Source organism: Sceloporus occidentalis, unplaced genomic scaffold (assembly GCF_023333645.1).
Source record: "Sceloporus occidentalis isolate IW3139 unplaced genomic scaffold, rSceOcc1.0.p SCAF_173, whole genome shotgun sequence".
Lineage (NCBI taxonomy): Eukaryota > Metazoa > Chordata > Lepidosauria > Squamata > Phrynosomatidae > Sceloporus > Sceloporus occidentalis.
The window spans coordinates 225,062-246,747 of NW_028317153.1; the positions used below are offsets into that span (position 1 = coordinate 225,062).

Sequence of the window (21,686 nt, forward strand, 5' to 3'; positions counted from 1 at the left end):
GCCTCAAAATAAATAAAGGGGGGTTACCGCTTTAAACGTCAGCTGAGGATGAACCCTTCTCAACATACCACTAAAAATAACGCCATGGAGGGGGGGGTGATAATAATTATAATAATTAAAAACAAAAAACAAAAAACATTTCAGCCTCTGTACAACGGAGGAGGATTTGTTCCGTCTGTCGGTAAGACCCGGGCCTCCTGTCAATCCTCCTCAGCCCCGCCATACATGTCCGCCAGTTTTTTGAATCGGGGCCCCCAGTCATTCAAATAATCAAAGTCCTGTTCTTCGGAGCTGGAGGAGTTGAGCGAGCTGACGGAGCCGGCGGTCGATCCGCTCCCCTCGTAGTCGAAAACCAAGAGGGAGTCGTAGGGAGGAGCCGTCGGGTCGTTGTCGGCCGCCCGGAGACCCTGTAAAGGTAAGGTGAGTGAGCGTGTGTATCTGGTAACAGGGGGGGGCGTATATAAAAGGGCTCTATTACCTATAGCAAAAAACCTCTATGCATTATTATATACCTCGCTGATGAAGTCCCCGATATCTCCAGGATGCGGGATTACTGGTCTTATGGGGTATTGAGGCTCAGCACCCACCGGCCTCTCGTCCACCCGTCGGACTCCCGCCACCTTGTTCAGAACGTGATCCAGCGTCTCCGGCTGCTGCAGTTGACTCAGGTCGTAGTCCTAGAAAGAGAACGGAAGGTCAGATCTGCGCCCTGACCGCTCCCGGGACCTGGTTACGTCTCCTGAATAACAGCGCCAAAGGTTGGCTGTGCCGTTACAGATCGTACAGATCCACCCCACTCAAACAGACGTTTCACACGCCATCAGAGGACGGCCAACGGTTAGGCGTGTATACATGTTACGTGTAAGCATGTGAATTGTCCTGGTTCCTCGATCTCTCACCTGGTCCTCCTCGCCGCCTCCTTCCTCGTCGTACTTGAGAATATTGTCTCTGACGTCATCTTCTGGGTCAATCAGGAGCTGTTTTGTGTGACGTTCCTTCTCCCTGCGCTTCATCCACATGACGAACAGGAGAACCATAGCTGGAGAGACAAGGGACCGGTTACTGCCGTATGTCTGCCGGGACTCGCTGGGTGCCACCGGAATGTTCTATTTGCCGACACCTTTCAACATTACGTGCTTAAAGACCAACTGGGTCCCAAGCGGCACAAAGGACAAAAGGAACGCTCTACAGAATTAGTAATGGAGGTAAAGATTTTTTTTGCCCCCATAAACAAAACGAGTACGTGGCTCACGCCTTTAAAGCAGGGGCCAGCTTTACACCTGCTCCTTTCAGACAATAAACCAAAGGGGTTACTCACAGAGAAGAATTATAATGCATATCAGGATAGAGATGATGGCGCCCGTGCCCAGTCCCGCTGCTGCCACGGCTCCGATTGTCGTGCAGTCTCCGTTTTCGTCACAGGGACAGACCTTCACTTTGATCACCGACGTGTTGTAGAGAGGAGGGTTTCCCGAGTCCGTAATAATGACGGGGACCTCGTACATCCCGGCCTCAAGGTATCCAATCTGTAGGCTGAGCCTGGCGTAGTTACCTAGAACAACCACAGGGGGGCATCTGTATCCTTCATAAGGGGGGTAAGTGGCTCACCTTAGAGGGAACACTATCAAAGCGGTAGAAGGATGGCTTTCTTTTGTTTAACCCCATGAGTCCCAAACTCGTGCCAGCTCACCCTTACCGTTAATCCTGGTTATAGTCCAGTTCCGACGGATCATCGATGGCACCGTCGGCAGCTCAAACACAAAGGGGTCCCCGCTGGGCTTGCGGTCCAAATCCGCGGCTGTGATGTTGATGCCATTTGAATTCGGCCTCTCGCAGATCTGAGCCTCTTTGGGCTGAAGTTCGGGGGCGTTATCGTTGACATCGATCAGGTGGATCTGCAACGTGCCGGTGCCGCTGGCCGGAGGAACGCCTGCGGCGAGACAAAAGAAAACCAAACCGTGAGGATTGCGCCTTCTCTAGGAGAACATCCAACCCGAACAGCGGAATAAACGTAATTTTAGAAAACGCAGACTTTTATTTATAAGGCGATGAAAAGTCATTTCTGAAAGAGACTTTTTAATGAAAATCGAAGAATACATGTTAAGGACACAGGAGGAAAAATCACCGTTGTCGGTCGCAAGGAACTTGGCCTCGTAGATGTCGTCTTTAACAAAAGGGGATTCGCGATCCAGAACGGCCGTGGTGTAAACTTTACCGCTGGTGGCGTTAATGCTCAGCCAGTTCGCGGGGTCGGAGAGTTTGGAGTACCTGAAAGAAGAGGAAACAAGTAATTTATATAAAATATTCAACACCAAAGTAACAGTCTGCAGCGCGGGGGCCACCACAGCGTCTCTGCAGCCATTTAATCTAAACCGGGGCTGGAATTTTCCCCGAGATTCTACGCCGAGACGGAGCATTTAAAACTTAACCAGCTTGGAAAACTTCTCGCCGGTTTAAATCTCGCAACCTCTTGAACTCATTAAAACCGTTGCGCGGTTACAGATGGAGCCAATTTTGCTGTCAGATCGACCCCGACAGGTTCATCTCGTACCAGAACCGGCGTCGATAAGTAAAAGCTGCGTTCTGCGGCAAATTGAGATCCCGAGACGATTTAAAGGAGAAAACACCGGCCGAGACCGCGAGAAGAGACTGCAGACCGATTTAATCTGAAATCACGCTGGGTTTTAGAAATTGCATTTTTTTTTTAATAGGAATTCCGCCTATCCCTGCCTGAGAACAGGTAGTTTAACTCATTTTTAATTCAGACATCCGTGCTTAAGGCGGGATATGCAAAAATCTTTTTTTTGTGGCCCTCGGGGACTAACGCAGCCCAAGACTAAGGCTGTTACATCGATGGAATCACAAAGAGAGACGCTGGATACAATGTATTTGGCGGCGGTAACCCCATGCATTTTAACAAAACTGTACAAAAGTGGGTTTTTTACCCTCCACCCACACCAGTCCCCACCAGCTCGGAGCGACGGAAAAACATCACAAGGCAGTCTGGCCGTTACAAACCATGAACAAAGAATTTCCTCGTTAGCCAAGGATGTCTTCCTAAAGGGTCTCATTATATGTCCGCAAGCGAAGGAGCCACCACGAGTCAATATAATCATCTCCTCTGTCGGGCCGCCGGGCCCCCGAGTGAAGTGGCTGAACCACATAATGATTATAAAATGTCAAAAGTGAAGTGCGGGTAATTGGACGCAGGCCAGCCGGACTCCGCGTTCTCTCGCCGTCTCAACAGAAAGACCTAAATGTCACGATTTAAGGAATTCCTCGGGTACGGGAGAGGCTTTCTTCCTTTGGTGACCTTTGACCCCCTTTTAATTTCTCTGTCTTTTCCCAAACCCCCCATTACAACTACCATGTGGGAAAGACATGCGGTTCCCCCGAACGTCCAGCTCAACAGACACGAGCAGGTCTTTGAAGACTAGGGGGACACCATTAGAACAAGAGGCTCAGGGCAGACATTATTTAAACAAATGTAATAGGCAGCTGGGGGAGATCGGACCACCAAACAGTGACACCAAACATCCTCCTGATCAATGAACAAGAATCCAGCGACAACCTCCCGAGCTCCAAGATTATGGAAGCGCGTCCTTCCTCTTTCCTGACTGCCCAGGTCTTCAAGAACCTGCAGCCTGTATAGAATGGTCAGAATAGTCCGTCTCTCCATCGTGTGCCACTCACCTGAGTGCTTGCTGCATGAAGCGGTCAGGGTCTACGGCAGAAAACGTCGTGAGCAGACGGCCCGCCGGCTCTCCCTCCAGCTGTCTGATTGGCTCGTTTTGGCTTGGAAAGTAGGGGGCTTCGTTCACGTCGGTGATGGAGATGGTCACTGCCGAGGTGGACAGGATGGACATCTGGATGCCGCCAGCCAGAGGCGCCTGGTTTGACACCATGACGTTCAGCAAGAAGCCTTTGTTCATCTCATAATCAATGGGCTGAAAGGTAAGAGAGAGACGTCTCATCAAGCAAAGCCCCGGCCTGACCTAACTGCAGCACCTGCCTACACGTGATGAGAGTTATATCCCATGGCAGCTTAAGTGGCTGACCTTATAGAAAAACATTGGGACCGAATGGAGACTCGAAGGACCAGAGATTAACATTCAGCTGGAGGGACTAAGCTGGGTCCACATGCTTTTTCCTCCCCAGGGGCAGCCTAGCCGAGGGCAAATTACTCAGCCACATAACAAGCTTCTAGGTAGCTCCTAGAACGGTGATATAAATGCCAGGCTGGATAACCCATGGCTGACTGACCTGAGCTGCTGCAGAAGATCTTGGCGGGCAGGCACTTGCTGTTTAGTTTCCCGAGTTAAGAACCGAGATTGACGGGTTCCAAAAGGTTCCGCGTCAGCCTGGTTCACTTTCCTTCATATGAATAAAGGGGGTGCCTGCCCTCACTTACCACGCAATTTAAGAAGTGGCAGCAGTTGGTCGCTTGTGGCCGAATCATAGGACCCATAACATACAAGTGTATACCGTGTGGCATGCGTGTAGTGTGACCCTGTGTATATGAGGCCTATTATCTGGGTTAGTGAGATGCAGACCCACCTTTATCACCGTCACTACCCCGTCGTTGGTGGCTGGGTCCGTCCTGATGGTGAAGTGATTGGACGGGTCTCCGCTGATGATCTTGTATTTTGCGTTCCAGTTGGGCGTGTACGGCTGGTCGCGATCCAACACCGTCAAATTAGCAACCACGGCGTCTACGCGGTTTTCCACCGCCTCGCCACTGAACTGCGCAGAAACCAAAATATCCAATCGGATCGCGACACAATGCCATCGACAATTATTCATGCTCTATACCGCGACAATGAGCCGGTAACCGCATCCCGGTAACACATTGTGCCATTGAATCCCCCAACGCATTCTGTGAACCAAGGTCTTAACCCAGTATGAATGACTCAACCCACTCCTTAGTGAACAAGCCCCACGTCCTGCATTGTAATATAGAGAACATGGAAAGTGCCAACGGAAATTAGGTGATGAATGAAAGACATCGCTGATCTACCCCTCCCTGAGACCCGACACATTTTCCCAACTCAATTGGGTTGGTTTTCTCCGCGTTCACCAAAAGGAAAGTAGTTCTACCCTTTCACAGATTGCACCAAACTGGAAGCAAAATGGTTAAGCCGGCGGCGTAAAAGCCCCAGGGGTGCGATAACCGGCTCAGACAGTAAGTACTCCTAGAGGCTCGGGGGAAGCTGCTCTGATTACAGATGGAAGGCCAGACGCCGCGCGGCGCATATCTCCGCTCCCTGCACCCCTCGCACCGTGAAATCCTGATACCATCACCTTGTTAAGAAGACAAATTAGGAATTTATCCGGAATTGGATCTCCTGCGCTCCCCCGTGACTGATGGAGCCGCCGCCACTGGCCGCCGCCGTCAGACTGACCTTTAACATCTGTTGTGCTTCACAATACCTGATGGTATCGCGAAGGAGCCGGGGGGGGTGATAAGGGGGAGAGGAACTCGTTACGGGGTTTGCGATCATTCTTTGATCCCTCTTTTTTTATTTCAATAATTCAAGGACTGAAACCGCATCAGACACAAAACAATTCCGAGCGTAGAGGATCAGCGGTCCGGGGGGCCGGAGGGCATAGAATTTTCCAGTGGATTATTAGCCGCGCGTCTGACGTTAAACTTTCATACTAGTGCTGAGCCGGCTCCGTGACCCGACACAGAACACTCGTTATCGCAGGAGAAGCTGCCGCTAAACACTAGAAATAATCATATTGGCAGGTCTTAGAGCTCCTGGCCTACAGGGGGCTCAATGATGCTAATGACATGGCTTCCCTAATTAATGTTTCACCCAATCTTTGGGTGAAATTGGGGTTCAGATTAGCTATATAATTGCCCCTATTGGGGAGAGAAAACACACAACTGATGAGTGACGGCCGCTATACGTCGGCGTCTTACCAGATTGGAGGTGAACTCCGGGGGGTTGTCATTGATGTCTGCGACGTTAATGATGGCCGTGGCCGTGTTGGTGAGCCCGAAGCTCGTGCTCCCGTCCATGTCTGTGGCCTGGATCACCACGGTGTACTGCTGGACTTTCTGCGGAGAAACATAGGGACTTGTATGAAGACGTCGGGTGAACACGCCCCAACAGAGCTTATGCTTTATAACAAATCACAGGCCGTTCATTCCAACACGAGACCGCCGGTCACACGTCCCGCACCACCCAATATTTGGTTAAACCGCTTCATTTTGGGCAGCGCGCAAGCGGCGGATTTTATTCAGACGCTTTGAAACCCATTTATTTTTCGCAGTGATTGATTAAAAAAAAAAGGATACAAAACATAAAAGATCCATTAAGGTTTTTATTGGCTTCAGAAAGCGTTTACAGCGAATCACCTTGACCTGCTCAATTCTGGCACTCGGTCAATAATGTTCCCTCGGTTTAGTGACGCTCTAATTGGCGATCGGTGATATGTTTCCTATCAGCCAAATTTATACCAGAGGAAACAATCATGCCTTTTTTCTTCCAATTTGTATTAAAACAAGCATTTTCTGAGGTGATGTTTTTTTACGAGAGGAGGTAGGAAGCCTGTCTGCGCTCGCATTATTGAGAACCGTCAAAGGCCTATGGATGAACCTTTAACCCAGGACTATGATGTCATTCAAACAAACGCGAGTAATGTTATTGCGATTAGATCCAACAGCATTGGGCGAAAGGAAGAATTGCGGGTACGGGGCCAATAAGATGAGTTAAATAGACAAAGCCCTATAATAAAGCACAAGAAAGAGATTTATAAATTGTAACATAGTAGCAAAGAAAAGTACCTAATGAGAAAATACTATCTACAGGCAACGGCCGGCGACTAAGAGTCTGCGAGGCTCAAACTGTCCAGTAGGTGGCAGAGTTTGACCACGATGGTTGGACAGAGAGGGCGTGGGTTCGTTATCGTAACCGCAGCGTGTTCAGAGTGTGCGAGGCTGACTTATGGCATCCGCGTCATCTTCTAAAACGCACGACACGCAAAAAGATGGATGGAGGTGCCTGTCTGAAAACAGGAAGGTCTCTAATAAAGTCACATATGGTATCGACAAAATGCCCCACCTATACCGTCACGCTGCACACAAAAATTGCTATTTCCGAAGCTGACGGATATGGTGCCCGTTCGCAAGAGCTTACAGTTTAGAGCAGGGGTGTCCAACCTGCAGCCTTCCAGCTGCTGCAGGACTACATCTCCCATAATGCTCTTTCAGCCATGGGCCTGGCAGAGGAGTATAGAAGATGTAGTCTCTTGATGGAAATTTCAATTAAGAGCTTTTCTCCGATGTTAAGATGTTGGATAATGCCAGGCAGGTGGCAAGGAGACCAGAGTGTTCAGACTCCATTATACCGAATGCACGAGGGAGACCCTGGGGTTGGTTTTACTGCCCCCCCCCCCTCCAATAATCACCGCTTCAAACTGTCAGATTAAAGATGTGGAGGGAAAACGTTCGAGCCGAGCCGACTCCAATTTAAATCAATGCCCCTAATCCAACCCGACTTTGTTTCCCGTCTCTCTGGGCGAAAGAGTGAACTCTGCGTGTCCTCTCCCCGCAGTCAACTCCGTCTGGCAGGAGGACTCGTCGAAAGCACAGAGCAGGGAAAATTAATGCACATTTTTTAACATTAAAAATTCCGTTTATTTGCATGTTTCATTGTGCACCCTCTTGATATGCCAAACCAGGGAAGCCAAATCATTAGCGTCCGGGCTTTATAAACAGGCGGCGCTCAACTGTCACCCACAGACCTTTATTTACGGTTATAAAAAATATTCAACTATTGCTGTTGATTTTGACCCAAATATACCACATGGCGGCCCTCTGCCCCGCAGCTAGAATACTTCACTAAATGTTTTTTTGGCTTCCTTTAAAATTCTGAATAGAATTCTACCAATGGTGGCTACATTGTCCGTGAAGCCCCTTCATGTGCAGACATTCTCTTTTGGAATTAAATGCGAAACGCGCAGGAGGGGGAGGCACGCAGACATTGTTTTTCTCCTATATTTATGCAAAGTGCAGTCTAAAAAAGTTAAAGGTTACTCCTCGTCCTAACGATGCCATCCCAATCAAACTAAACACCCATTCTGCAGATCCAACAACAGAGAGGCTCGTTCACAGCGTGAGCCCTGCCACCCAAATCAGAATCTGATGAATATATTAATTAAGAAAGATAATAGCTGGTGATGATTTTCATTAGCATCGGCCGTGATCGCTGGTTATTCGTTACCTTTGTGATTGTGATGCAACACGTGGCTTGTCTGCCCTGACTGCGAGTGATATAATTGGGAGGTTAGGGATGCAGAGGTGTCGCTGCACAATGAGGATCTCACCTCTTCCAACTCAAACTTTATTCCAAAGTGTTCAGGAGAGGCCTTTAGGCACTGGAGTTGGAGCCTTTACGTTTGTTTTTAGCCAACTGAGATAACTCAAGGAAATATAAGACAGAGGTGTCTATTCACTAAAGTGTTTGTGAGTCCTGGGGACCCCCATTTTGTTTGTTTCTTGCCTTTTCTTTTTAATGTAGCAAGGGGTTTAAGAGAGACAGACGAGGCCATACAAATTGACATTGAACTCGCATGTTCTCGCCTGTAATTTGCAAAAGCACTTGCAGATCAGCCACCAACATTGAGTCTGATCTTCTTAGTGAATAGACCAAGGAGACACGTACCAAACGCTACCTACTCAGCTCTTACTGAGGCCAAGACTACTTAAAAGATTTCATCCTTGGCAGGTACTTCCCGTGACACTTTGCAGTCAAACGTCATTAAAAGAACCGAAATAGAAACATGTACAATGGATATAATTCTATTCACTTACATGGGGGGCATTCGTACAAATAGTGTAAATATAATTATTGGGAAATCAGATTCCAAGAAAACCTTCAAGTCGATGATGAATCGTCAGGGAGGATCAGCACGGGCAGGTGCAAATTATTATTTGTTTGTGTCATCGCCATCCATGTACTGACTTGGGAGGTTAAACCCATTCAAGGCAAACGGACATAAAAGACACTGTGAGAAAAATTCTATATGAGGCCGTGCGTTACAGACACTCGATACAGTAACAATAAGAGATTTTATCCTGTGATCCGGAATGGGCTTCTGACCATTACAAATCACATAAAACGTGTTGGGTAAACAGAGTTTTGTGCAAAGTGCTACAAACGAGCAACTGAACAAAACTAATACACACAACAAACACAACACACAAAAAGCCAAAAGAGTGGATTCTACAGCACGAAAGCATGAACGCCTTTGGTTCCTCTCTGGAAAGTATAGCAAGGACCAACATACCCCGTGAGGGTCATAATACCATAATACCATACCCAATACCATAATAGGGTCTAGGGTAATATAAATTTATTTATAATCGCCTACAAATTCTACATTTCTATGTCTTCATTAAAATCAGTTCTGCCCCACTGGGAGGGCTATTTGCCCCCCTTTGAAGAGGGCGATTCTTGGAGGCCACCTTTTCAATTTACAGTCCATTGACACAAAAAAATGAGTTGAAATGGCTATTCCTTAAGTAATGCAGACAGCAGGAGCATCAACAAGTAGATACAGGATTTTACAGTCAGGAGTCCGGCCAGCACCGCGATCCAGCGCCGAGGTCAGCGACGGATACAATTCCAAGACTATAATGTCTAAATCTCTCCTTCAATATATCTCCATTATAGGCTGCAGGTATACAGCTCCCTGTTTAACGATTTGGGTTAGAAAATTGATCTAACAATTCAGCTTTTTAGGAAGTAACTGAAAAATCAAAGAGAATGAATACCGGCGCTGGGGCGGACTAAGTATTTTCCCAGCCTGGCTGTTTTTTTCTTTTTTTTTTTCTTTTTGAGACGCGTTGGCTGTTAGATGCCCATAACGGCGGTGGACGGCGCTGGTAAGTGTTCTGCAAACCTATAACTGTCTGAAATGACCTTGAGGGAAATTAAATGACCAGGGGCCGTGAGCGTCGGCCTGCGCACGAACAAAGAGGAGCTTCAGATCAATAAGGACCGATCCAATCTTTCCAACGCAGTGACTTTCTTTATCGGCTGGGGGTCTTGCCAATGATAGATATTCCTTTTCACGCGCTCCGTGTTCCCAGCTGAATGAGCGCGGCTCTTTGTTCCGAGTGACAGTCCGCAACGCTCTCTGCTTCAGTGGGCTGCTGTCTTGGCAGTCTCGCGCGTACGGTGTCATAAAGTGATTGGATCGTACAACGCCCCCCCATCCCATCGGTATTTCTTTCCGCAGCCATTATGTGGATGACCTTGACGAAAATCACCTTCTTTTCATCCTTTACCATAGTGTCGCTTGCAGCATGTATTTAACGCTTTGGACCTGGCCCGCTGTATGTTATTTCCCCGTGAACTGATTCCAACAAAACCAAGGTCCTGCCGAGGGACACGCTACGGGCCATGATGTGTACTTTATTCAGAATAAAATGTCAAAAGGACCGGGAAAGGCATTGAAAACGAAGACATGTTGAATTAACAGAAATGGAATAAATATCTGGTATAATTCAAAAAATTTTGGGGGAAAAAATTCAAAAATAAATGATTATATCTCACATTCTTAATAACTTCCTATAGAAATCCTCTGCAGGTAGGTGAGACGAGGCTACAGGAGTCACGTATTTCATTCATAAGCCCTAAAGTAACCCACTTTTAGGCTTATGAATGAAATATGTAACTCTGTTACAAAACCGGTCAATGGAATGTTCGTGTTGTCAAACATCCCCCTGGAATCCGTCAAACTTTGCCCCAAAATTGCGCCTTATAAATAACCTCCGTTGGGTTTTTAAGTTGTTCAGACCGCAGAGATCTCATAGGTGTTGAGTTAGATATTTTTTTTTTTTTTTTGGTCCCGGTTTTGTTTCTGCTGCGGCGCTTGGATTTGACTTGGCCGGGAATTACGGCGCTCAGGCCCAATGCACACAATCCCTGCAGATTTTCTACGCGTTTTATGAACTAATGGGCTTTGCATATATTATACAGGTAATTTGCAAATGCTGATTAGCTACGCGTGGGATAAAATATCTGGCGAGAAGAAAAAAAAAAAAAAGAAAATTTAAAGGAATAACTCATGAAATAAAAAAAATGTGCTGGATGGGCTGACCCCAAACCTTTGGATTCGTGTAAACCCATCAAAATTTTAATTAAATCTCAACCGACATAATTATAATCTGGGTAAAATGACCAAGACAATGGCCAAACATAACGAGTGTGAGCGAGTGGGCTAGTAGGTGCGAACGCCTTGCGATTTGTACCAGTTTTCAAGGCGCCTACAGTCCCCGGTGGGATTCCATATGGAGATCCGTGAAGCCTGGACTGTGGGCACCTTGGAGACTTAGTTGGAACGTCCGTTACGTACCCGTGCGCTCCACCAAACCGTACGGGAGTCCAACCCCAGGCTCTCTCACCTCGCGGTCCAGTCCTCCTGCGGCGGTGTTAATGATACCGGTTTGACCGTGGATCACAAACATATCCTGAGAAGGACTCTGAGGACTCTGAGCCATGATCCTGTACATTAGAACCCCATTCGATGTGTTGATATCATCGGCGTCATGTGCGGTGACCGTCATCACGTATGTACCTGCGAAAAAAAACATGACATGAGGCAACGGAAGCAGCTGGAAAATATCCCTTCGTTATCACACTTAGAATTATGTAGAAAGTCTGGTGGAAAGTATATATTTGGAATATTCGGCAGATACATTTCGTCTCCATGGCGATTGTCCCACTTTATGAATTTTGCGCTGGCTTTACTCTTGATACATACATCGGATACATTGTTACAATTTTTATCTATTATATTCAGCATTTATGGCCAAAAGTTACAATGTTACACTAAACTCCGCTGCGTGGTTTGTCTTTCAGAATTAATTATGGGGAGATTATCATATAAATGCTGCCCCTCCACCTGGAAGCCAAACCCCTGGGGAGGCCAAAGCCATTTTGTTTACCTCTTATTGCACATTAGCTAAATGCTCTCCCTGCACGGCTGCGCGGATCACACCTGTGCAGCATGCGCTAGCCAAGTCCGACACCTGGCCTCTCTAAAGCCCATAGATGTCTGGGGTTTGTAATCACCGATCAGGTTTAAATCCTTCTCTGTTCAGTGAGAGGGTTCAACTACCTCTTCCTTAATTGTATTAAGGGCAAAGCCCGAGCCGCCTGTGGACGCCGGCACTTCCCGCGATCCCCGTGCACCGGCGCTGCGCATTTTAAAGGATTATTTTCGCAAGCCTCAAATTACAGCTTCATTTCAAAACGAACTCGGGCCCCATAATTGGCTTTCTGTTCAAATCACAGAGGCTAAAGATTTAAATTCCCCGTATGCAGATGACTTTCAAGTATCTAGCTCCATCTGCGCTTCTCTCGCTGGCATTTATCCCCCCCTCCGGGGGCAAGTTGAGTGCCGGAGGAATCCAGACGCTGATAGAGCGTTTCTCTCAGGGAATAACGCGGCGCCCGGCTGCCATTAATTTGGGGTTCTGAAAGGCGAGGGAAGTTCAGCGCCGGTGGTCTTTATCCCCCGGGGGGAACACAGATTCCCATAACGGGTAACGTGGTGGCCTTTTGTGTCCGATTACCCCAAAGGGAAATGCATTCTTAGTCCTGCCTGCCTTAAGCATACTTTAAGGTGACAAGACCACCCGTTAAATGGGGCACTTTGAATAAAATACATCTATTAGGCTAGCAGTAACCTTAAACCGACATGATTAGAGTGTAAATAATGCGACCACCCTGCTTCTTCATTAAGGTTTTCTCGTATGGCATTGATAACCCTTGGCCCATGCTGGTGAGTCCTAAAGGAGACGTGAACAATTAATGCTTTCTATGATAAGGACCTTTGAATTCTATATAAATCCTGATGTAAAAAGAGGGAAAATGGAGCAATTGGCGGAAGAACTGTGTTTGTCGCTATGGAGACAGCACCACTTTCAACGCTTTGCACCAGAATCCTTTACTGTAATTAAAACCATAGGACTTTCCACTCCGCGGCTCCGCTCTACGCTGGATTTCACAACAAATAAGTTACAGATAATTAAACACATCACAAAGTACAGTTGTCTGAATTTTACACCCCTAAGGAGAAGTCCCTTTCCGAGATACTAACGAGGTGGGGGGGTGACCCAAGCCAAGGAATTTTTCTGCCCGAACATGAAGTTTTAATTGCCGTATATATTTATTCAGCGGAAGGGCTGCTGGAGCGCAGAGTCGCACTGATGATTCATTAATTAATCATTCGATTAGCTCACCGGCTGACACTTGAGTGGTTTGCGTTGCTCTTTCCAAGGCAGATGCCTTTTTTGCCGGAGTTAAATTCCGCCTCTACGTGCGCTCGGTACAACTTTGCCGATTAAGGCGCCCTGGACAGGCGCCGGGGAATTCTGATATAAAACTCCGAGATGCCTGTTTGACGCTGACAATATTCCCAAAGAGCGAGAGCTTCAAACAACCCAAGGAGAAGTCATTGTCGGAAAAACTGTGGCTCTGATACGCTTTCAAGATGGTCCATGTTTCATCAAAGGATACAGATAGTCCTTCCCTGAAGAACAGGGCTGAGGCCATTCCAAAGGGAGTACTTATCACAAAACAAGTTTGTTACGGGGCATCTGGCGCTTTATTATTTATAAGACCTGTCAGCGGTGGAGCCGGTCTCGTTTTGGTATTAAATATCTACTTCCAGCCCTTATAAGGTTCTTTTTTTTTTGTATGCGTACATTTTTATATAATATAAATCTATAGATGATGAAATAAAAATATCTACAAGAAAGAACCTCGCTATCAACTTCCTATAACCTCTGATATCCTGAAACGTATTTAATTAATAATCAGCAATTAAAAGCCGTCTGATGGTTATCGTATGTCTTAGAATGTTGCCAGCACGCAGCGTATGAACGAATCGCATACCTGGCTTTGACGATTCGTCCACCGAGCCGTTGAAGATCTGGGTTGAGAATTCGGGTCTGTTGTCATTCATGTCAATCACATAGATAGACAGGTCAATGGGATTCTCTACCTTGTTCCCGTTCATGTCAACAGCATGAGCTCGGAGCTGGAAATGAAAAACAGGAGAATGAAGGACAGATCGGGGATAAGGGGGGACATTTTTAAGCCAAACATTAAGTTTAATGTTGTTGGCAATGCAATCCCTCAACACCCTACCCTAGAACAAGACTTAGCCCAAAATAAGGAGATCATTTCTGATGAACCCATTGAAGTCCATTGTAATCACCATCAGTGGTCCCTATAAACCGGTAAAGAGAAAAGCATATGTGCTGTGATACAATGTAACAGAGGAAGACCAGACGTGAAGGTTCATTTTATAGGTAAAAACACAATATTTTGTGACTTTTCTTTTTAAAGGTGATACTTTTGTAACTGAGGTGAACAGCGTGACGGGGGTTCAGTATCTTGGCTGGGTCTGAGTAACCAGCTGACAATGTACATCTGGAACGTGGAAAATTCAGCTTTAACAAAGTTACAGAAACTATTTATGCTGTTGGGAAAACTGTTAATTAGGAGTAAAACGAGTCACTGCAGCTGACAGGTGTTGTGTTATTTTGGTTTTCCCAACAAACCAGAATATTTGGCGACACCAGGTCTTTCAAAGACACGTGAGTGATGAGTGGGTTCAGGGAACAGCTGTGAGCGCTGCACATGGGAGAACAAATTAGGTATTTTGGGCTTCTTGATCTGAATTGGGACTTTGCTCTGAAGCAATGTAGATCAGGGCAGTTCTGGACTCCCTGTGATTTTATTGAAGGGTTCAAGCAAATGCAGGTAAATTACACATACAGGATATTCCAACTATGGCTGGTGGTTTACGGTTTTTACGTCCCTAAGATGCCTGGAGTTCTAAAGGATGTTCTTCTCATGGCTGGTGTTCTACAGGCTGCCCCACTAGTGACTGGTGTTCTACAGGATGTTCTGCTCATGGCTAATCTTCTACAAGCCGCCCCACCACCGACAAGCGTTTTACTGGACGTTACGCTCATGGCTGGTGTTCTTCAGACCTCCCCACCGGTGACTGGTGTTCTACAGGACATTACGTTCATAACTGGTGTTCTAAAGGATGTTCATCTCACGGTTGGTGTTCTGCAGGACGTTCCGCTCATGGCCGGTCTTCTACAGGCCGTTCCGCTCGTGGCTGGTGTTTTACAGGCTGTTCATCTCATGGCCAGTGTTCTAAAGGATGTTCCTCTCATGGCTGGTGTTCTGCAGGATGTTCCGCTCATGGCTGGTGTTCTATAGACCAACCCACCTGTGGCCATATTTCTACATGATGTTCCGTTCATGGCCCGTTTAAAACAGACTGTCCCACTGGTGGATGGTATTCTATAAAGCCAGCCCACCTGGTGTTCTCTGGATCTGGACAGATCTAAAGGCTGTGTCATGGTTAAAAGGCACTGGTGACCTACCTTTGTGTAGCTTGTGTCCTATAGATAACGCAGCTTAGTGAGTACTGCCCAGGCAGAGAATGTAGCTCAGGGAACACATGAATTGATATATAAGAAAAGCTGATGGTATTATTATTATCTTATATTACTGTTTGTGTTTATCCTCTGCAGACAAGCAGAGGACCGGGAGCTGGAGGAACATATGTTCTGCTCACTTAAATTGATTGACAACCTCCAAAAGATGGAGCGCTTCTCACCTCTGGCTGGGAGACAGATGCTGAAGCAGGTCGTCCTTGTGAGAGGAAGACGGATAACGAAATATGAAAGCGTGAGGGAGTCATTACTGCAATGCAGAGACATGAGATTTTTATGGAGGCGAATCCAACACAGGGGACCCGGGCTCCCATGTACACATCCATCAATACCTCTCTTAGGTTCTCTGCATGCCGGGGAAGACACGCTCCCCTACATGGGCCACAAATGGCCGATATCTAGGCAGCCATTCTGTCTCCTCAAACACGACCCGTGTCTGGTCATGGTCCCCAACTCCAAAGACTGAGAAATGAATGGCTTGCATGATAAATCCAAATCTCAGTAACCTCTTCTCTACCGCTCCGGGCACATTTGGGCAAATGATTGGCGTGACGCCGGCAGCGGTATGGAAAGTACCCTGCAGGAGACTTGCGATGACAGAATGAAGATCGGGGGTAACTATATAATAAAGAGCAGTGAAAGTTAGCCAATGCTGTAGTTCTCTACAGTTAATACTCTGCAGTAATTACGCAGCGGCATGCTTAATTTCTTTCCAGCCACAAACTGCAGATCTGGATTCCCAGTGAAAAAAAAAGAAAGCCCTGTTTGTGAAGCAGGTAATTTCTGCGCAGGCTGGTAAGAGGAGCGGTATTTATCATACCCTCCGGGTGCGCTTATCACACGATTCCCAGCCTTTGTAATGGGCTTTTGTTGGTTCGACGATGCTATGAATATTCCTCACAATCACCTCCGGAGTGTGTGAACGTCTGGCCATATGTGCATCGCTGTCTAACACGGGAACTCAAAGGCTCAAAACACGCTTCATCTTCATGGCCTTCCTGGCAGACTGTTGAGGGAATATCTCTGCTGTGGTTCCAATAAAATATAATATTGTATTCATTTTCTGCTATGAAGAATCTGATTTAGAGACCGATGTTCTGAACCATCTGCTGGATTGTCCCAGCAATTTGCTTTGGCCCCTGGCTGGTTACCTGAACCCTCTCCCCATCGCTATGCCTGTCCATAAAAAAAACACAGGGAAATCTCTGGAGTCGGTGACCTTTAACATAAAAAGGGTTAAAAATCGTGTTTCCCTTCGAATGGTAATTAACCCTCTAGGAGGCAGAAGACCAGGTTAAATACTCAGAGTTAAATGGGTTTTAACCCCAAAGCCTGGTAAAACCTGTTAAGAGAGAATGGAAATGCCCCCCCCCATGTGGGTGAAAATTTTGTGAAAGCGACATTTTTTACAGCTAAGTAAATAAAAATACAGTTAACCCTCCGAGTGCCAAAACCAAAACCCTAACAGTGGGTCTACAGCTTTGTCACATTGTTACCAAACTGAATTATTGCATTAAGCACCTGACCTGCTCTATGCTTCTCTTTACCCAGTATATGTGTGTACGTGAATGAATGAGCGGATTTCATGTATGGGGTCTGCTCGTTACATACGTAGACCTGTCCATGAGGGTCCACGTTGGGTCCCGCATGCAAAGGATACACTCACGTGGTAAGAAGATCTTTCCTCTCTGTCCAGGGGTCTGGTCACGTACATTCGGCCTGAGATGGGATCGATGTTGAATATCTCCGTGGGTGGCTGGTCTGCCCCTACGCCCGTGATACTGTATCTGATCATGCTGTCCCGGTCCTTATCAGAACGGATCTGAAAGAAACGTAGAGTTACAATAAAATCAAGGGTTTTCTGTCAAACTTTATTTGTAGACAAATCCAGGATTATGACATCAGAAAACTTCAATGCATAGCTGGCCATAATTGCCCATCTTATCTTTTTATGCTGCATTCTGTTCACTTTGGGTTTGAGAAGCCAATAGCCAATAGCAGATGGAATCTCTGCTTTGTGTTGGTTGTACACAGGGTTCTAGCTTAGAACGTTGGAATCCATACAGAGACTCCACCAATAGACGGGTCTATTCTCTACAGACCGACCTGAATCGTCGGTTACCATGGCCGCCTCTACTAAATTGGCTTCAACGGCGCAGCTTGCAGATTCTCTAAAGTAAACTCCACTGTCAATTGGATTTCAAGTCAACTCAACTCCCAGCTTGGCTCGTGTTGTAAAGCCTGAGACTAGCTTAGCGCACCGACATTTTTTCTTTTCCCTGTTTGCACATATTTGAGGTTGTTGGCTCCTCATCAGTCTGGTTGCAGCTTGCTGTCCAGGGGTTAAATGGGAGGAGGTTTAATTGCACCTCCCCCAACACATTAATCTGGTTTTGGTAGCAGTATAAACTGCTTTGTGTGCCCACTATGTAGGAGGTGAGAGTAGGTTCTCACCCTATTGAGTGTGCCTTGACGTGGCGGGTGAGCTTAATTATGCTTTGGCCAATTCATATAACCAAAACCTCTCATTTATATTATGTTTATATATTTGTTGCCAACTTTATTAGGGTGAGAAGCGCAGACAGTATTTTGTTTTTTGCTCGTGTTGTAAAGGAAACCACAGCAATTTATCTTTTCACGCAAAGTCGAGCCGAGTTGGCAGTTGAGTTCAAAAGGTCCTCCGACTTGTCAAAATTACTTCTAAGGAACTCTCAATAAGTTAAAGACTCTCAACTGATGGCCAAACCCAACCGCATTAAAGTTGAGATGTTAGCAACTGACACAACTTAACACCACATTAAATCTAATTAATAAATACTTGAGTTTGCGTTTGAACCTAGTTGGCCGAGCTCTGCAGCTCGGATGAAAACTCGCCCTCAATGAGTAGACTAGCGCAGGCGGACAGCGAGTCTCTCCCCTCTCCCTTCTCCATGCTCTCCGGGCTGGAATAACTGTTAAAGGCAGCAGTTTCATTTTATGGCCCCCTCGGGTGAGAGGCACTTTGCTGCTATATTGGCTCTACAGACCCAGCTTACTTAGCGGGTTGCGATACATGTAACCCTTTTAAGAGTCGGAGCAGATAGCAAAGCCTTGCAGAGCAATTGCTACTATAAAAGGTTAATAGGGTAATAAATCAGCCCAAGAACCCAGGGGCAGAAATGTTTGAAGCTACAGAGACTCCTTCACTTAATGTCTGGCACGTTCAGTTCCAATGACACCTTATTTCATAAAATATTCCGTAACCTGCCGATGAGGGGCAAAATGCCGCCGTTTGATTAAATTAAGAATCACTTCTATGAGTCCATTACGGGCGAATTCACCAGGAACTGATAACTAATTAACATCAATGAATGATTTTAACTAACCAGGCACATTTCTTCTTATTTATTAAACAGCGTATCATTTTTATTCAGAACCGGAAACAAAGAAACTGACTATGTACCTGGCAACAAATTATTATTATTAATTTTATTTAATTAAAAAAAAATGGGTTTTCCGTCAAAATCTTTCTTCTGATGTAAAGAAAGGGGAACGTTGACAAAAAATAATGTGATCATTAAACTTGTCAATAACAGGATCAAGCGGCAGGAGGTGTCACATGACCTTCCTTGTGAAAGTGTTCTCCACCGCTAATTTGCACCATTGTTAAGATTAGCTACATTCATTATATCGATGTCCTGATGATCCGCCTCCCAACTGAGGCATTCCAGGATTCCATGACACACAATGATATAACCCACAGCTTGGGGGAAGATAATTATCTTAAGAACGGGGAGTTTTTTTGGGGAGGGGAAAAAAAAAAAAGAATTGTCTGTTTTTAAAGAACGACCTGACCTTTCTAAAAACCAATAGTGAAGGAGTTTCTTCCACGGCCCCCGGTCACCATAATTTTTTTTTTCACTATATAAATCCTGCTTCTTCGTGTGAGAAGATATTCCCATGTGAAGATATCTTTTGGAGTCGTGCTGGACTTCTGAGTCTGATACCTGAAGGTCACTCTGTAGAGAACTCATCCGTCTCAGGACGGTCGTGATTACAGGTTATTACAATCTAGGGAAAGTAATTGAACGTATAGGACACGCGTGTGACAGCGTTAAATAACAGCCGAGGTGCTAGCGGTATCTTTCCGGTGAAACTCAGATTAACGACGTTCTCATTAAAGCCGTATCAAGACCCGTCTCTGGCTCCGAATGTATAAAAGACATTTGTCATTCGAGAAGCAGGCAGGTTCCTATTACAGAGATGCCAATAAATAGCATTATTCCTTTGAAACACATTAACAGAGTCTAACTATAAAATAATGGAGTTTTTACAGAAAAAAGGATAAATATCACCTATAAAACCTATCTGATTGGTTGGTGACCTTGGGGATCGGCTTCTGACTCAGGGACGGACCTTCAGACCCGGGGACGGACCTTCAGAGTCGGGGACGGACCTTCAGAGTCGGGGACGGACCTTCTGACTCGGGGACGGACCTTCTGACTCAGGGACGGACCTACTCTCCAGAATGCACGCTAGCATTCTTTTAACACATATTAGGAATAGATTTATTTTAAATTATGGTGATAAAAGATTACATTCCCCTCCTACAAACCCCAGACTCTCATTTAACTGACTATCCAAATACTAAGTTTTCAGTTTTATAGCCGATATTTTTTAGCCTCGCTGGTGAAGATCTGCATGAGGTGTAAATATAAATTCCGAATTTGCATCTCCATAAGACACCAAATATAAGCAGCGGGGACTCATTCCAACAGGATTGATTTTAACCTAATGCGAATTTGTTCCACATTAATTATTCCTAATTAAAACGGATGAGAGGAGCCTTCTCTTCTGTTCAAGGTCTTGTTTCCAGATGCGGTGAGTAAGGCGCCTTGCTGGTACGTTATCTTGGACCCTTTTAGTGCCGTTATCGTGCGAGCGGCACTAGGTGGTGCTCAATCATCTCGAAATGATCCAGCCTATTATCTGTACACAGTCCACGGCGGTAAAACAGACGCTGTATTTTACCACCGGGGTCCAAACCTGGAATGTTGGCTTGTACTGGTCTGCGACTGGGCAACGACCCATCAAGGAGCCCAAACTTTGTATCCCCTTAATATGCAATTTAAAAAAGGAGCCCTGGCTATAGCATCACCTCCTGAAACGGATCCTTTACCTTTTACAGTGAAATATGTAGCCCTTTTTTACTATTAGAGGGCAAAGTACCGCTGAACGCTCACAAATCCGTAACGTGGCTCGCTGTACAACTAAAGGGTACAACCCCAAAAAATCAGTTTACGGTGACATGCGTGTGAACCGGAATTTGGATAAAATAGACTCCTGAATGTTGTGGAGCATCAGCGATTAATTAAGAACTGAACTATTTCTCCGCAGCTTGCTTGGATCTCAAACAACTCCACGCTGGAGACTTTGTAATTCCGCGGCACGCCGAGAGGCTGAGAGCAGATGCGTAATCTGTGCACATACCTTGTATACTACTGGTCAGCGGCCATTAAATTTCTCCAGGGCATAATGCATGGAACCGCCCTGAGACGTCTTCCTGCACCCCGCCGGCCCTGAGACGTCTTCCTGCACCCCGCCGGCCCTGAGAGGTCTTCCTGCACCCCGCCGGCCTTGAGACGTCTTCCTGCACCCCGCCGGCCCTGAGACGTCTTCCTGCACCCCGCCGGCCCTGAGACGTCTTCCTGCACCCTGATGGCCTTGAGACCTCTTCCCACACCCCACCAGCCCGGAGACCTCTTCCTGCCCCCACTGGCCTTGCAATGTCTTCCCACACCCCGTTGGGCTCTGAGACGTGCTTCGCCACCCCTTAACTCCCCTTCCTATTTTGTTCTTTCCGTCTTTGCCGCATTTACTACTTTTAGACAATGCCACAAAGCTTCACGTCTCGGCTGCTGACAGAACCAGATCTTGTCATCGCGTGGAAGGCTCTGGCAGCTGATGATGGGTTCTGTATGCAGAGCGAACATCCTTTCCTGCGGAGAGCAGATCGGGAAGGAGAGAGAGAAACTCAGACTTTGATCACATCAGAGAGGACAGAGCTGCCTTCGCACAGGTTTGGGACTTGATGCCTCGGCAGTTCTCACACGTAAAGAGGACCTCCTTCCCAGCCTCCCACTTCCCCATTAATTGCCACATATACAAAATCTCAGCTTTTCTATCTTTAGGAAGTAACTTTTTTTTC

At 46.4% G+C, this 21,686-nt stretch overlaps 1 protein-coding gene across 1 annotated transcript in view; it reads right to left on the bottom strand.

Moving 5' to 3' along the window:
* Positions 1-200: 200 nt before the first annotated feature.
* The window catches only part of LOC149279268 (cadherin-4-like), a 175,462-nt gene continuing 153,976 nt past the window's right edge, over positions 201-21,686 (bottom strand). Inside the window, exons 6-17 of the mRNA XM_089501353.1 lie at positions 17,166-17,321; positions 13,917-14,061; positions 11,420-11,592; positions 5,927-6,064; positions 4,558-4,743; positions 3,694-3,947; positions 2,126-2,268; positions 1,697-1,930; positions 1,319-1,552; positions 900-1,039; positions 513-677; positions 201-407 (exon numbers count right to left, since the gene is read on the bottom strand). Coding sequence (XP_089357479.1) covers positions 201-407; positions 513-677; positions 900-1,039; positions 1,319-1,552; positions 1,697-1,930; positions 2,126-2,268; positions 3,694-3,947; positions 4,558-4,743; positions 5,927-6,064; positions 11,420-11,592; positions 13,917-14,061; positions 17,166-17,321 — 2,175 coding nt within the window. The remainder of the gene's footprint in view (positions 408-512; positions 678-899; positions 1,040-1,318; positions 1,553-1,696; positions 1,931-2,125; positions 2,269-3,693; positions 3,948-4,557; positions 4,744-5,926; positions 6,065-11,419; positions 11,593-13,916; positions 14,062-17,165; positions 17,322-21,686) is intronic.